We start from the raw sequence: 13591 nt of genomic DNA on the forward strand, positions 1-13591 counted from the left end.
CTGGATCTCCTGATTGCTGACGATGTTTCAACTAAAATTGTATACATTTTTATTTTATTAAAAAGATAAATATCATTTTGTTGGAATTGGAAAACAAAATCTAAAAGATAACTTTAGATATGTAAGGGTCGCATATGTATTTGATTACATTGCTATGAGTATATGACTCACTTTTCCAATAATGAAAAAAATAAAGATGTTGAGTCTTACTAATTAAGGGTAAATACAAAATTTCTGATCATTAATACAAAGAAAAAGCCTCTCATAAGCCAAAGCCATTTTACTCGCCGTAAACATCTCCGCAGCATACTCTTTACACTTCCTTCCTCTCTCCGCCAATCTCTCCGCTCCTTCAGCCACAGCAACCTCCATAACCGCCGTCAAAGCTTCCACATTTGGCGCAAACATAAACCCAAACTCATCATTCACCACTATAGTCCTCTTTATGCTTGCGTACCTAGATGCCATCACTGGTTTACCACTCAACATCGCTTCCATTAACGTTAAATCAAGACCTTGTGGTCTAAGCGTTGGATTCACGAACAAATCGATCCCGTTGTAGAAACCCTTGAGCTCATTTGGGTTTAGAGATCCCAAAATGGAAACTTTTTCCCCTAATTCCTTGTAACGTTGCTCCCATGGCCCTGATCCAGCTACTACGAGGTAAACATTTGAATACGTTTGGATTATTTTCGCGAAAGCTTCGAAGAGCAATGGATGTCCTTTGTCTTTGACTAATCTCCCAGCAGCTCCTAAAACAATCGCTGATGAGTTTTCTGGTAACCCTAATTTTGACCTAAACAGAGTACGTAGCTTCTTGTCTGATGTGAATCCGTTCTCGTCGACTCCATTGAGGATCACATGAACCCTTTTCTCAGGGATTTGGTAAACGTCTCTTAGCATTTCTCCGCAGCTATCGCTGATAGCGATGTGGTGAGCGTAGTTGTGGAAGAATCTGATTTCGTCCAGTATCTTGGGAAGCACGGCACCGTATAGACTTGCATTGAAGCCTTGTGATCTTGGTTCGTCTGGTTTACGGATCAGGTCTTGGTAAATACTTGATTGTAAGCTCTCTAACGCAATGCCGTGCCAGGATACAGCGAGGTTTGGAACCTCCCGGGCGATCCAGTGAGGTAAAGCAACACTTTCAGAGTGAACCGCATCGAAAGGTTCTTTCTTGTTTTCTTCTTGGTAAAGCTCCCATGCCTTGTTGTACCGCCATTTTCCGGGCTCCGCGTCGCCGTGAGAATGGATTATAGGGTAAATGATTTGGTCGGAAACAGGGGGGATTTTGTTGGTTTCAGGGGATTGGTCTAAGGGAGAGGTGAAAACGTGGACACGGTGTCCACGGCGAGCTAAGGCGGTGTATAGAGTGAAGGCGTGGCGTTCCATGCCGCCAGGATTGGGACCCGTGGGCCATTTCCGGGAGAAAACAGCGAGTTTTAGTGTTTTGGGAGGAGGGTTGGTTAAGGAGAAATCAAGGCGGTTCCAGGCAAATTGGGCGGTTTGGAGGTCGCCAGACCACGGTGGCTGGTTTGTGTCAGAGGAGGAGGAGGAGACTGCAGCGGTGGAGGAGGAGCAAGTGGAGGTGCGGAGGAGAAAGAGAGCCGGTATGGTAAAGAGGACGGTGAAGAAGAGGAAAGTACAAAGGCTAAAATGAGAATTAGGTTTCTTGAGTTTGGTTTGTGAAGCCATTGTTGTTTTTTCTTTCTTCTTCACAATCTGTTGTTGTGTTGGTTCCGTTTGTTCAATTAAAGGATTCATAAAAAAGTAGAGTATCGTTTTTCATCTTTTGGGATTTTAATTATAAGCTTACAATATAAGTAAAAATGATAAAGTGGAGACGATCTAATAAAGTTGTTTTCAGTATTTTATAAATTTTTATTCAGTGGGTTTGGTAACGTCAAAAAATGACCAAGAAAGAAACGTGAGGCTTCAATTAATCTTGTGGGGTTATTTTGGTTGCATATATGGGAAATTATTCATGTGACTTGTTGCGTGACTTTTCAACACAGTATGTGAAGTTGTGAACACTCGTAATTCTCATGATATTTTTTAAAAAATAGTAAATTTAGGTCAATGGTCTAAAACATTGGTAATGTTTGAAGCAAAATAGTATGTTGTTTAGTGTGTTTGGCGTCCGCTTTTGACTTTTGATTCTGTGATGATATTCATTCTTTTTTTGAGTGCGGATTTTTTGGTATTTTACAACTTAAGCATTTGACTTTCTTAACTTTTTAGGCTACACTTCATTCTTAATATTAGAAGACGTAAACCAAATCACTCAAAGGCATGGGATAGGATACTTTGTTGTATAATATTGAAGCTTGTGGATAAAGTTAACATATGCGAGGTGGCTAATGAATTTGTAATGTGCATTTGTATTGGAACTTTACTTAAGTCTCAAAGAATCTTATCAATTATTGTGCATACAGATATCGCAATAAGTTTGCATTGGAACCTTACTTCAAGTCTCAATGAATCTTATTACAAGTCAAACTTAAGCTTACATTTAAGAATACGAAAAAATAGATCTGATTCTGAGTTTTTTGTGCTGAGGAAACTGTTTCGATCTTTGTAGACATCTGTTTGTGTTTAGGAAAGAGAACTTACACAACAAACATCCAATTACTTCTTCTTGAAAATTGTTTCAGAGTAGCCAATTCACTTGAAACTGATTCTGCAATTCACTTAAGAGATGGAACCAAGAATAAGATAGATTAAAAACATGATTCGACCTCTGTTTGAAACAAACCTTGACTGAAATCAGCTTTCTGAAATTAGTTATTTCCAGAGATGAGGCTTTGCTGGCTCCATGTAACTAAGAATAGAAGTTACAGAACAATCGTAATTACCAAAAGAGACGTCTTCCTTTATTCTTTTCCTGTTCAGTAGCTCTTCTTCTTGTACACATAAACGGCCTCTCTTGGACACAACAACTTTATCCAAGGCGGTTTCGTTTAGTTCTGTATCTTTTCCAGATATCTCTTTCTCAAGATTATTCTCGTGTAACCCATGCAACCTACAATCATTCTCATCTGGTGCATATAACAAGCTCATCCCGCATTTCACCACCTCACAGCAATCTAGTTTTCTTTTGGCTCTGCCATCAGTAACAAAAAATTTGAACGAGGCTGTGGTGTTGCAACATCTATTGAGATCATCGTTTTTCTTGGCATGGTAACAGTTGCTATAACTGATGAACACATGATCAGAGCTAAGTCTTCTTGATTCTTCATGGCTAGACGATCCACACTGCTCTTTCCATCCCCCAAGATTACATGTAAAGCTGATGTAATCACCGTCTTCGTTTCTGAACTTGCACTTGCATATCACGGAGAACCGGCTGGTTCTATCTTCATAGTCCTTGAAAGAGACAACCGTGCAGAGAGAAAGACCAATGAATTTATCGTCGCACCAGTGTGAAGGCAGGTTGGTTTCCATTGAAGATCCAATTCTCTGATGGCGGAACCATAGTGGCAAATCATTCCCTGGAAAACTTACAGCAGATAAAGGTTCCAAAACTAGTTCCTGGAAAAACCATTAAGGATAGCAATGTCACTGGAATAATAACAGAATAACCAGAGATTGGACCTTATGATTAAGTTGAAAAGATCTATTCGCCAGTATTTGACTCTTGAGCTGAGTATGAGCCACAATTTTTTCTTGTGCATCTCGGTTTAGCTTGTAGCAATCCGTGAATACGAAAGTAGAATGGGTCTTTTCAGCTATCACTAGAAGCGTCATGGGTTTTGAAACTGTTTCGAGTGAGATACAGCCATGAACATCCAAGTACTGATTTGATGGAAGCACTGGAAGAGAAATGAGATTTTTGCAATTCTTTAAGTAAAGAGATTTGAGATGATGAAGTTTCTTGATGCTTCCTGGTAGATTCTCGATACTGTTTCGGCTCAAGCATAAAGACTGCAGCGAGGATAAGCAGCTAAAATTGTCCGGGAATTTGTACAGATTACAATCTGTGAGATACATGTCTGATAACTGAGAGCAACCTGAGAAAGGCAGCAACTCCAAACCTCTGAAATCTTGGACTTTAGATCCACCAAACGAAAACAGCTTGAGATTACTCATACACATTGTTCTGGGAGTTTGTTTGATGGATGTATCATCCATTAGCAGAATCTCTAAGCTTCCCATGTTTGTTTGGGGATTCCATGTTTTACCAGATGCCCATGTTACATGCAGACAGGAGACTGCAACTTTGGTATTACAGTATGTGTAAATTCCATCATCCGAGTGAGAGAGAAACCCATGTCCTTGAGACCTCCTTAAGCTCCAAAGGCCTCCCTTCACGGACGGTGAGCCATTTCTTAAACTAGCAGTAGCAATCTAGCAGACGTTAGTTTTCTTTGCTTCAAACCTCATTCTTTTGAACTAACCAACACCAAAAGCTTGTTCGACTTCAAACTGAACTCTGTTTTTCTAATCTCATTACTATCATCTGTGTTTATCGCTTGCTCAATTTTTGCTCCAATCTTTCGACATGGAGAACCCGTGTGTACCTTATATTTTTACAGTGGAAACTGCAGCTCCGGTCCCACTTGTATCTTTGATCATCCGATGTTGGTATCAACACACAAGAACATATCTTCCATGGCTTCCGAGACACAGCACTTGAATCCGCTAGGATTGTCCTCTTCACTTGGGGCTTCATCAAGTGATATTGTGGAAGCATCAGCCAAGAAACCCAGAATATACAAGAACACTTCTTCCGTAGCGTCTGATACACCACACTCGAATCCATTAAGATTTTCTTCTCCAATTGGAGATTCATCAAGTGAGCTTGTGGAAAGATCAACTAAAGAAACTGTAATCAACAAGAACACACCTTCCATGGCTTCTGAGACTCTGCATGCTAATCCACTAAGATTTTATTCTTCCATTAGAGAGTCATCAAGTGATTGAAGTGAACTTGTGGAAACATCAGATTAGAAACCCATAGTGCATAAGAACACACCTTCCATGGCTTCTGAGACACCGCACTTGAAGTCGGTAGGACTTTCTTCTTCGCTTGGACCTTTATCAAGTGAGCTTGTGGAAGCATCAACTGTGTCTGAAGTCACACAAGAAACCGTTAGTAGAGGTGTCATTGAAGTGAAGACTTAAAATTTTTGTGGTTAAACAAAATGTTGTATTTTAAAATATTGTTCTTCTAATATATATTTTCTAATATTAACATATGCTTGATCCAAAAATTTCCATGAGTAATATATGAAAACAACATAATTAAGTAAAAAAAATACAAGGCATTTTTCCAAATTAACTCAAACAAAAATCCATAGGATATTTTTCAAAAGTATAAACAAAACAAGGCATTTTTCCAAATTAACTAATTAGAATATTACAAATTTTGTTAGAGAACTATTTGATTTATTGAATTGAAAAGATATTTGTAATATAGTAATATTAATTTTACTAGTAATGAAAATCAGTTATTCATAATTACAGAATCAAACTGACATTTATCCTTTTCTGTAGATGACGTGGATACCTAATGCACCGTCGATTAAATCTGCGTAGTGAAACCCCGCACTGCTCACAGCACCACCTCTCTCGAACCATCGAGTCTCGAACCCAGAGAGGACTTTCCTCAGTGAGTCCTCCGTTCCTTAGCTTCTCTTCCAGATCCAAACTCTCACCAAACTTTCTCACAACACACACACAATTCGATTCGATCCACACTCTTAAAATCCCAAAGATCTCTCTGATTTTGAAATTCGATTCTTCCCCAGATCAACTTGTGAATTTTTCCACAATTTTGGTTCATGATTTTGATTTCGTGAAGGACTTATGGATTCACACCCTTCCCTAATGGGAAGGTCCATTACCAATTCGAACCGATCGAGCTTAGATCTTGGTCGTCCTTCTTCGTCTTCTTCATCTTCTCCTTCACCGTTAACCAAATCGATCTCCGATGCAAGTAGTCAAAGTCTCTCTTCGATCCTTAACAATCCACACGGAGGTAAGTCTGGTGTTTATGGTTCCGATGCATCTTGGGTTGGTTGGTGGTCTTCATCGACATTTGTAGCTCCAGCTGAGTTTGCGCCTGTTGCTTCAACGAAGCTCCCTGGTTCGGAGCTAACCAGATCCGACTTCCATGGCTACGTTTCTTCGATCTCTGAGTCTCATGGTAGATTTGAGGATATTAGGAAGCATACTAGGGAAGAGAGCTGTGGGTTTGATCAGGAGAGCCATGTATCGGGTTTAGCTGCGTGTTTGCGTGAGGTTCCTTCGCTTTACTTTAAGGAGGATTTTGCTCTTGAGGACGGAGCTACATTTCGTTCTGCTTGCCCTTTCTCGAGCCTTAATGAGAATCTAGCGCTTCAAGAGAAGTTGTCACAGTATCTTGATGTGGTGGAGCTGCATCTTGTGAAGGAGATCTCTGTGAGGTCTGATTCGTTTTTTGAGGCTCAAGGACAGTTACAGGATTTGAATGTGAAGATTGTTGAGGGTTGTAGTAGGATTCGTGAGTTGAAAGAGACTATTCGGCTCCTGGATAGGAATTTGGTAGATTCAGCTCGACAGATTCAAGAGCTGAGCTCAACTAGGATTAATATGCTGGAGCTGCAACGTAAATTAAGACTTATTTTGTATGTTAACCAAGCTCTCTCTGCACTCAAATTGGTAATTTTTCTTACTGATTTGCTTAGAGTAGTGTCAATGTAGATACTTTTTTGTTTTTCCTATCTTTTATTGATGGAAGTTTGATTCTTTATTGTTCAGCTTGTTGCGTCCGCAGATTGTGCTGGAGCTTTGGATATAACTGACGATCTCCAGAACTTGCTGGTAAGTTCATCTGTGATTGATGTTGGATACTTTTAGACGATTAGGGTGCTCTTTCTTTAGAATGTAAAATGGATTCCTGTCTTTTTTAGGCTGGGGATGAGCTTACTGGTCTATACTGCTTCCGCCATCTTCGGGATCATGTTACTAGTTCCATAGATTCCATAAACAGGTGTGTCTCTTTTCAGGCTATGATAACTGACTATAATAGGCTGTATTTAGTCTGCCTGTAATGCTCTTTTAGGATGGATTGATTGGGAACAATGAGAGTAAGTCGGATCTTAACTGTGCAAAGTACCTTACCAAGTTTTTAGAGAAGTGGTGAAGATGTGAATTATTGACTATGTTTTTGAGTCTCGCTTTCGAGCGTCTTGAAATTCTTAGATAGTGAAGGCAGTCGATATTTGAAAAATGTTTGCAGGGTTTTGCAGCTCTGGTTTTTTTTTACCCTTCTACGTCCTTTTATTGACTTCTGGTTTATATATAGCAGATAGTCTCTCTATAATTTGCGAAGTCGCTGTTTCTTTGTAGATCAACCCTTTCATGTTACCCGTGTGCTTGGGCCATTTGCTGAGATTAAGTTTTATAACTGCCAATTGCGGTGGATAGTTTTACCGTCTGATGACTATGCATGCATCCAGGCTTGTAGCATTCTATTAGTAATCAATCATAACTTCTGAACTCTTAAACTTTCCCCTTAAGTTCTTGCATGCGGTAATGCCTTGCTGGCGGAATTACCCTTATTATGATAAATCTTGGTTTGCATTGAAATGTACTATGTTCGTCATTATTTTGATACTTCATTCATATTTTGTTACCTTCAAAAGGTGTAGAACAGTATACAACCTGTAGGCATTTGTATCAGTTAAATGTTTAGTATATTGATTTTCTTTGGTAGTGAATTGTTCCGTGAAAATTTTACTATAATGTAAGTTCACTTTCTATATGCAGTTATCTACCAGTCCTGTTTTCTCTATTATTTTCTTTTATTTGTTTATTTGGTCTAGTGCCTGATGGTTCATTGATTTTTTCTTTGTAGTATTCTCACTTCAGAATTCATGCGTATCTCCATACATGATACTGGGGAGATAGATGTACTGATTTTATCTGCAGCAAATATACGGGGATCCATTTCATCTAACGGGAATACCGGCGAAGAAGTAAGTCTCATCCGGTACTGAATAGAAGATCCTAAACTGTGAGAAGTGGTAGATTATCAGAAAAAGAACTGAAACAACGACCATCATGACTCTGAATATTGGGCTTACGCCTTTGCAGGTTAAGTTAGAAGAAGAGGATACCTCTACCTTATGTGATCGGCTTCTTCCTTTAGTTATTGGATTGCTAAGAACGGTGAGTGACCAGACCTGATTATTTTTCTAACAAATGCTACCACTGAAGTTGACCTGATTATTTTTCCAACATATGCTACCACTGATTGTTTTAATTTCTTCGTTTATGCCATTCCCGGTCTTTATTGTTGGTTCATAGTGCTCATTCAGGGCATAGTCTTAATTCAGTTTCTCATGTATTGTTCTTTGAACTGTTTTCATAGGCAAAGTTCCCGTCAATTTTGAGGATGTATCGTGATACACTCACATCCGAAATGAAAAATGCAATCAAGAAAGCAGTTGCTGATCTGCTTCCCATTCTTGTTGCAAGATCGCTCGAATCTGATTTTTCACATGGGGAGCGCTCTGTAGATGATGGTGAGATTTTAATTGTTCTTACTATGTATACAGATTGTCATGCGACTTAGTTTGTGCATGAGAACATGGTTGAACATAAGTTTGTATTTGAAATGTGTAGAATTCCTCTAACACACATTCTCATCAAGGTCAACACCATAGAAACGACAGTATTGGATTCTTGTTTTAGCAAATGCCCTTATCAATATTGCTGGATATTCCCATTTGCTTGTTTTCTTATTAAATCTCATTTGATCTGAGACCCGACTTGGAAGTAATTTACATGGAAATTGGTCAACTGATGAAGAATGTTGGCTGAAAACTTACTTTTAAGGATTTAATGAAATTTTATCATCCTTCTCTTCGGAAATGTATTCTACTTAGGTGGTAGTTTGTCTCTCCAGAAACCATACTTACTCCTAGTGCATATACAGGTGGTGGCTTATCTCTCGCGAGCAAATTGAGGACTCTGTCATCTGAGGCTTTTGTTAATCTCTTAACTGCTATATTTAAGATTGTTCAGGTAATATATGCATCAATTATGGAACTTTTAATTTCTTAAACAAGCATTATATAGGAAGTTATACATATATATTCTATGTTAAACATCTGGAAGCCTTTTTGTTTTGGTTTTGATACATCTACCATATAATAGAAGCTTGGAAATTTTCACTCTCTGAAGCAGTTAGATGTTTGATTAAGATGTAATATGATTTCATTTCATTTAGTGAATGCAGGCACATCTAGTCCGGGCTTCGGAAGTGAAAAAAGCAATTGAATGGATTCTCTGCAATATCGATGGACATTATGCCGCTGATTCAGTTGCAGCTGCAATTGCTGTTGGTGCTGTAGCAGCCGAAACAGCTCAAGAAATAGGTTTCCAAGGCGGGTCATTAGTGTCTTCTCCATTGGGTAAGGCTACCTCAAAGGCCCCTCCATTGCAGGGAAAATCGAGTGATGCATCAAGCTTGATGAACATGTCAAGAAACTTCAGGTTTCTTAGTCTATTTTTTTAATGCATTTTTCCAAATTCTCGCAGCTGTATGTGACACAGGCCCTTGCTTCTACGCTTGGAACTAAATTAGGCATTTTTCTGATTTATATTAGGGCCGATGTCTTGAGAGAAAATACAGAAGCTGTCTTTGCGGCTTGTGAGGTTACTCATGGTAGGTGGGCAAAGCTACTAGGAGTTCGCGCTCTTCTTCATCCAAAATTGAAATTGCAAGAGTTCATGAGCATTTATGATCTGACCCAAGAATTTATAACATCTACGGAGAAGGTATTTGTTCTAAACTTTTCTTCATAAATGAGATAAGAAATTGCATTGCTTATTCTTGCGTGACATTTGTACTGAATTTAACAGATTGGTGGAAGGTTGGGTTCTAGTATTCGTGGGACGCTGCAATCACAAGCCAAAGCCTTTGTGGACTCCCAGCACGAATCTCGGGTTAGTCTCTGTGTAGAATTATAGATTATGTTTATAAGTTTTACAGCAGGCACATCTACACTTTTGTTTAGTTTCAAAAAAGAAAAGTGGTTAAAAAGTGGCACAGAAAGTTATACCAAGAGCAATAAGCCCAAGCCATATGATCTATACTTTCTCTAGCAGAAAGGTTAAACTTTCTTTCGGTAACCAATTAGTGTTGAACTATATTGACTTCATCCCATAGATGCACATTCTTCTATCTTTTATCATCTAACTTCTTTCATTAACAAGAGTTCTGCTTGTTATTCTAATTTGTATTTTTTGTTACTGTAGATGACAAAACTAAAAGCTGTGCTTGATCAAGAAACATGGGATGAGATAGATGTTCCTGAAGAATTTCAATCCATAATCAGTTCTCTTTTTGCATCCCAGCGGTTGATCTCTGGGAAAGTTGATGATGCTGATCTTAATTCATACCACAGTAATCGGCTCCCTCTCAATGGGTCTCTCACTTCTGGATCTGGGGATCAAAATAGTGAATTACGAAATGAAAAATCTGAATCTAGTGAAGGTTCTGTAGTTAGTGATGCACAAGTGAAACCCACAGTCTCACCTGAGTCTCTTGAAAGAAGCAAGGCTGGTGTATCTTCAGCTACGAATAATCAAAGTAATCAGAAGGCGCACGGAAAATCTAACCTTTTCTATCAAGGAGTTGGTTACCACATGGTAAACTGGTTAGTTTTCTTGTTATGCATTTTAATGTTGTTGATCGATGACTATTGTTATATTTTGCCTGTCTTGCATGCCTGGATGAGCAGTCTTCTCGCAAAATATATTTATTGTTTGCTAGGTTAAGCTTGCATAATGTTTGGCTGCTATCCAGGCTGGAAATTTTTAGTTGTGCTGATGCAATTCCTTTTATGTCTGCAGTGGGTTAATATTGCTCAAGATGCTGTCGGAATACATTGATATGAACAATTCTTTGCCAGCTTTGTCCTCGGAAATTGTTCTTCGTGTTGTTGAAGTGTTGAGATTTTTCAACACTCGGACATGCCAACTTGTTCTGGGTGCTGGTGCTATGCAGGTACAAATATGCTTTAAATGAAAAAATTATAATTTTCATTGCTAATTAGCTGTATTAAGTTTTCTAGACAATAACCTGTGATCCATATCTTAACCAGATGTATGACCTTACCTACTTGTCTTGTGGAATTTAGTTTTTTGACACAATAATTTATATTTATGCACAACAGATGCAAACTGCAATAATATTGACCTTTTTGAGTGGCCATATTCTCACCTGCTATATATGCTCACCTGCTATAGGTATCTGGTTTGAAGTCCATAAAGGCGAAACACTTGGCGCTTGCAAGTCAAGTAATCGACTTCACTTACACTATTATTCCTGGTAGGCGATAATTATTTTTCTTTTCTAATTGTGGCAGTTCTAATGTGTTCGAATGGATTAATGTCTTGACATCATTTGATTCTCCTCTGTAGAAGTGTTTTACTTTGTGTTATCAAAGCATTTGCTTACTCATTTTTTTGTCCAAAATATGAGTTTGATGGTTATTTTGTTGTTCTGTTTGTTTGAATCATCCCTAGCTCCTAATTTGTTTTGATAAAATCCCTAGCTCATTTTCCATGTAAGCTGGGTTCCTGTATAACAGTGTTTTTTTTTCTCTGTCTTTTGTGGTCCAAGAAACCAGAAGGATTCTGTTTTCAAAAGTACCTGAGACGAGAAAGCCTCTGTTGTCAGTAGAGATTGATAAAGTTGCTCAGGTATGTTTCTATCTTTGCCTTCTGGCTTTTGTGTCTTTACTCCTACAGCTCTTCAGGTTTTGGAGGTCGTTGCACATCTAATAAGAGAATAGTTGGAAAAAAGTTCACACCAGTTGGTCATCTCTTGTTAGCTATTGCGGTTTTAATGTCCGTTTCCATTAACTTCGATTTCTCGACAATTCTCAGGATTTTAGAATTCATCGAGATGAAATATACACAAAACTGGTTCAGATTATGAGAGAAAGACTATTGGCGCATCTTCATGGTTTGCCCAAAGTTGTTGAGGGCTGGAACAGACCTCCAGATACCAATAAACAAACTAAAGAGTTTGCATGGCCGCTCACAAGGGTGATTTAACCTCGTTCACTAATCTTATAAAGATAGAAGTAGAGATGTTCTAATGCACATTTAATTTAACAGGAAGTTGGCTACCTTCACCGTGTGTTGTCTGAGACATTGCACGAAGCCGATGTTCAAGCAATCTTCAGGTGAGCATATATGCAGCTTTCATAGGAAAGACATCTTGGGCGGCATGAATTTGTTATTTGCAGTAGAATTGACTACTTATTGTAGTTGTAGGACAGTACTCGCTTTTAGCTTTCTGGTATAGCACAACAAATTATTGTTGCTTTACTTTCTTGTAAATGTTAAAGGCAGGAATTTTTTTTCGGATTCTGAAGTCACTTAATTTGCCTTATTCATATACATTTTCATGATTCTTGTAGGCAGGTGATTTCAATTATCCACACACAAACCTCTCAAACGCTTACGAACTTGGAGATAAGCTCAACAGAGGCAAAGAAAAGGTAACTCTATAGTCTTTAGAAAAAATGAGAGCCAACTTAGCCTTTGTAATTAAACAGTTGTCTCGTCTTAAACAGGCTGAAGCTTCATGTCGAGCTAATCCTCAAATGCATCCGGTCGTTACCATCCGACAATGCCAATCAATCAGACATCCCAAACTGGGGACAACTAGATGAATTCTTTGCAGAGCACTTTAGAGAAGAAGAAGCAGGCGAAGCTGAGTGATGAAGTCGTCATTGTACAGCAATTTGTTTCTTCTCACATCCTTTATAAAGTCAAAAATTCAGAGTTTGGGTTTGAGGATGGACTATTCGCCTGTAGATTTAACTTACAGGTAACAAATTCATTCCCTCTGCCTCCATTACCAAAAAACCACTCTGCTACCAAAAGTGTTTAACAAATCAAATAGAAAATGTGATCTGTAATATCTCATCGGTTTACATCAAGATTTGTGGAAGTGAACCAAATTAGTATCCTGAAAATCAGGCCTTTCTTTTGTTGAGATACTGCATAGAAACTTAAAGAGAACTCTGATGGGTTGGACCCTTAAAATGCAGGCATACTACAGTTCTTGGCTCGGATGAATATTATAAAGCCAACAGTATCTCTATAAAGTAACAATCTCTCTTCTTGTTTGAATTTTCTCATTTGCCTCAATTGTTGCTTTTTTATTATCCTTTTTGTTTTTGAGTTGTATGAGATACGACTGATTGAACTGAAGTTTTTGAAAGAGGTAAGCAGTAGATTCTTAGACGTATATAATGTATTTTCAGAGCGAGGAAATATTTAGTCATTTGGTGTGTCCACTGCATAAGCATTTCAAGTCTTTATTATGAACTTGCACCTCCAGAAAACTAATGGAAAGATTGGCTAACAAATGGTTCCAAAACCTCCGTATCAAAAAATCCTGGAGTAATTAACTAAGGAATTTGTAATGCTAATGAGTAGACACAATTTTTCAATTTCTTAAACATTTATAAATATAAAAAAATATTTTCAACAAAACAAAATAATAAAAAGATGTAACATTTTAAAGATAATGCGGTCCTCATATTTTTTAAATAACAAATAACAAAAAAAGTGATAGTTT

At 38.2% G+C, this 13591-nt stretch overlaps 5 protein-coding genes across 6 annotated transcripts; 2 read left to right on the forward strand and 3 right to left on the reverse strand.

Annotated features, from left to right (window-relative positions):
* Nucleotides 1–52: 52 nt before the first annotated feature.
* On the reverse strand, nt 53–1927 carry AT4G19460 (UDP-Glycosyltransferase superfamily protein). Its single transcript, NM_118066.3, has one exon. It carries the CDS (start codon nt 1762–1764, stop codon nt 214–216), a length of 1551 nt encoding a protein of 516 aa, NP_567589.1. The 5' UTR covers nt 1765–1927; the 3' UTR covers nt 53–213.
* Nucleotides 1928–2784: 857 nt separating this feature from the next.
* AT4G19470 (Leucine-rich repeat (LRR) family protein) lies at nt 2785–4131 on the reverse strand (the record flags this gene model as incomplete). Its single annotated transcript, NM_118067.1, has 3 exons — nt 2785–3531; nt 3583–3992; nt 4035–4131. 3 exons carry the CDS (start codon nt 4129–4131, stop codon nt 2785–2787), a joined length of 1254 nt encoding a protein of 417 aa, NP_193682.1.
* A 440-nt stretch (nt 4132–4571) lies between these two features.
* On the reverse strand, nt 4572–5108 carry AT4G19480 (uncharacterized protein; the record flags this gene model as incomplete). The annotated part of the gene is made up of 2 exons (NM_118068.1): nt 4572–4825; nt 4976–5108. 2 exons carry the CDS (start codon nt 5106–5108, stop codon nt 4572–4574), a joined length of 387 nt encoding a protein of 128 aa, NP_193683.1.
* On the forward strand, nt 4612–5124 carry AT4G19485 (uncharacterized protein; the record flags this gene model as incomplete). The annotated part of the gene is made up of 2 exons (NM_001341342.1): nt 4612–4915; nt 4961–5124. The coding sequence occupies 2 exons, from the start codon at nt 4612–4614 to the stop codon at nt 5122–5124; spliced, it is 468 nt and encodes a 155-aa protein (NP_001328733.1).
* A 363-nt stretch (nt 5125–5487) lies between these two features.
* VPS54 lies at nt 5488–13316 on the forward strand. Of its 2 annotated transcripts, NM_118069.5 has the most exons (19): nt 5488–6642; nt 6742–6804; nt 6894–6973; nt 7841–7961; nt 8080–8154; nt 8357–8510; nt 8924–9012; nt 9227–9483; nt 9597–9768; nt 9853–9936; nt 10249–10649; nt 10846–10999; nt 11242–11323; nt 11618–11697; nt 11884–12045; nt 12118–12185; nt 12423–12503; nt 12579–12835; nt 13059–13316. In NM_118069.5, the coding sequence occupies exons 1-18, from the start codon at nt 5809–5811 to the stop codon at nt 12724–12726; spliced, it is 3105 nt and encodes a 1034-aa protein (NP_193684.4). In that variant the 5' UTR covers nt 5488–5808; the 3' UTR covers nt 12727–12835; nt 13059–13316. The 2 variants fall into 2 exon arrangements, with proteins under 2 accessions (NP_193684.4, NP_849409.2); NM_179078.3 differs by having other exon boundaries at nt 12579–13316.
* The last annotated feature ends 275 nt before the right edge of the window (nt 13317–13591 follow it).

Source organism: Arabidopsis thaliana, chromosome 4 (genome assembly GCF_000001735.4).
Source record: "Arabidopsis thaliana chromosome 4, partial sequence".
Lineage (NCBI taxonomy): Eukaryota > Viridiplantae > Streptophyta > Magnoliopsida > Brassicales > Brassicaceae > Arabidopsis > Arabidopsis thaliana.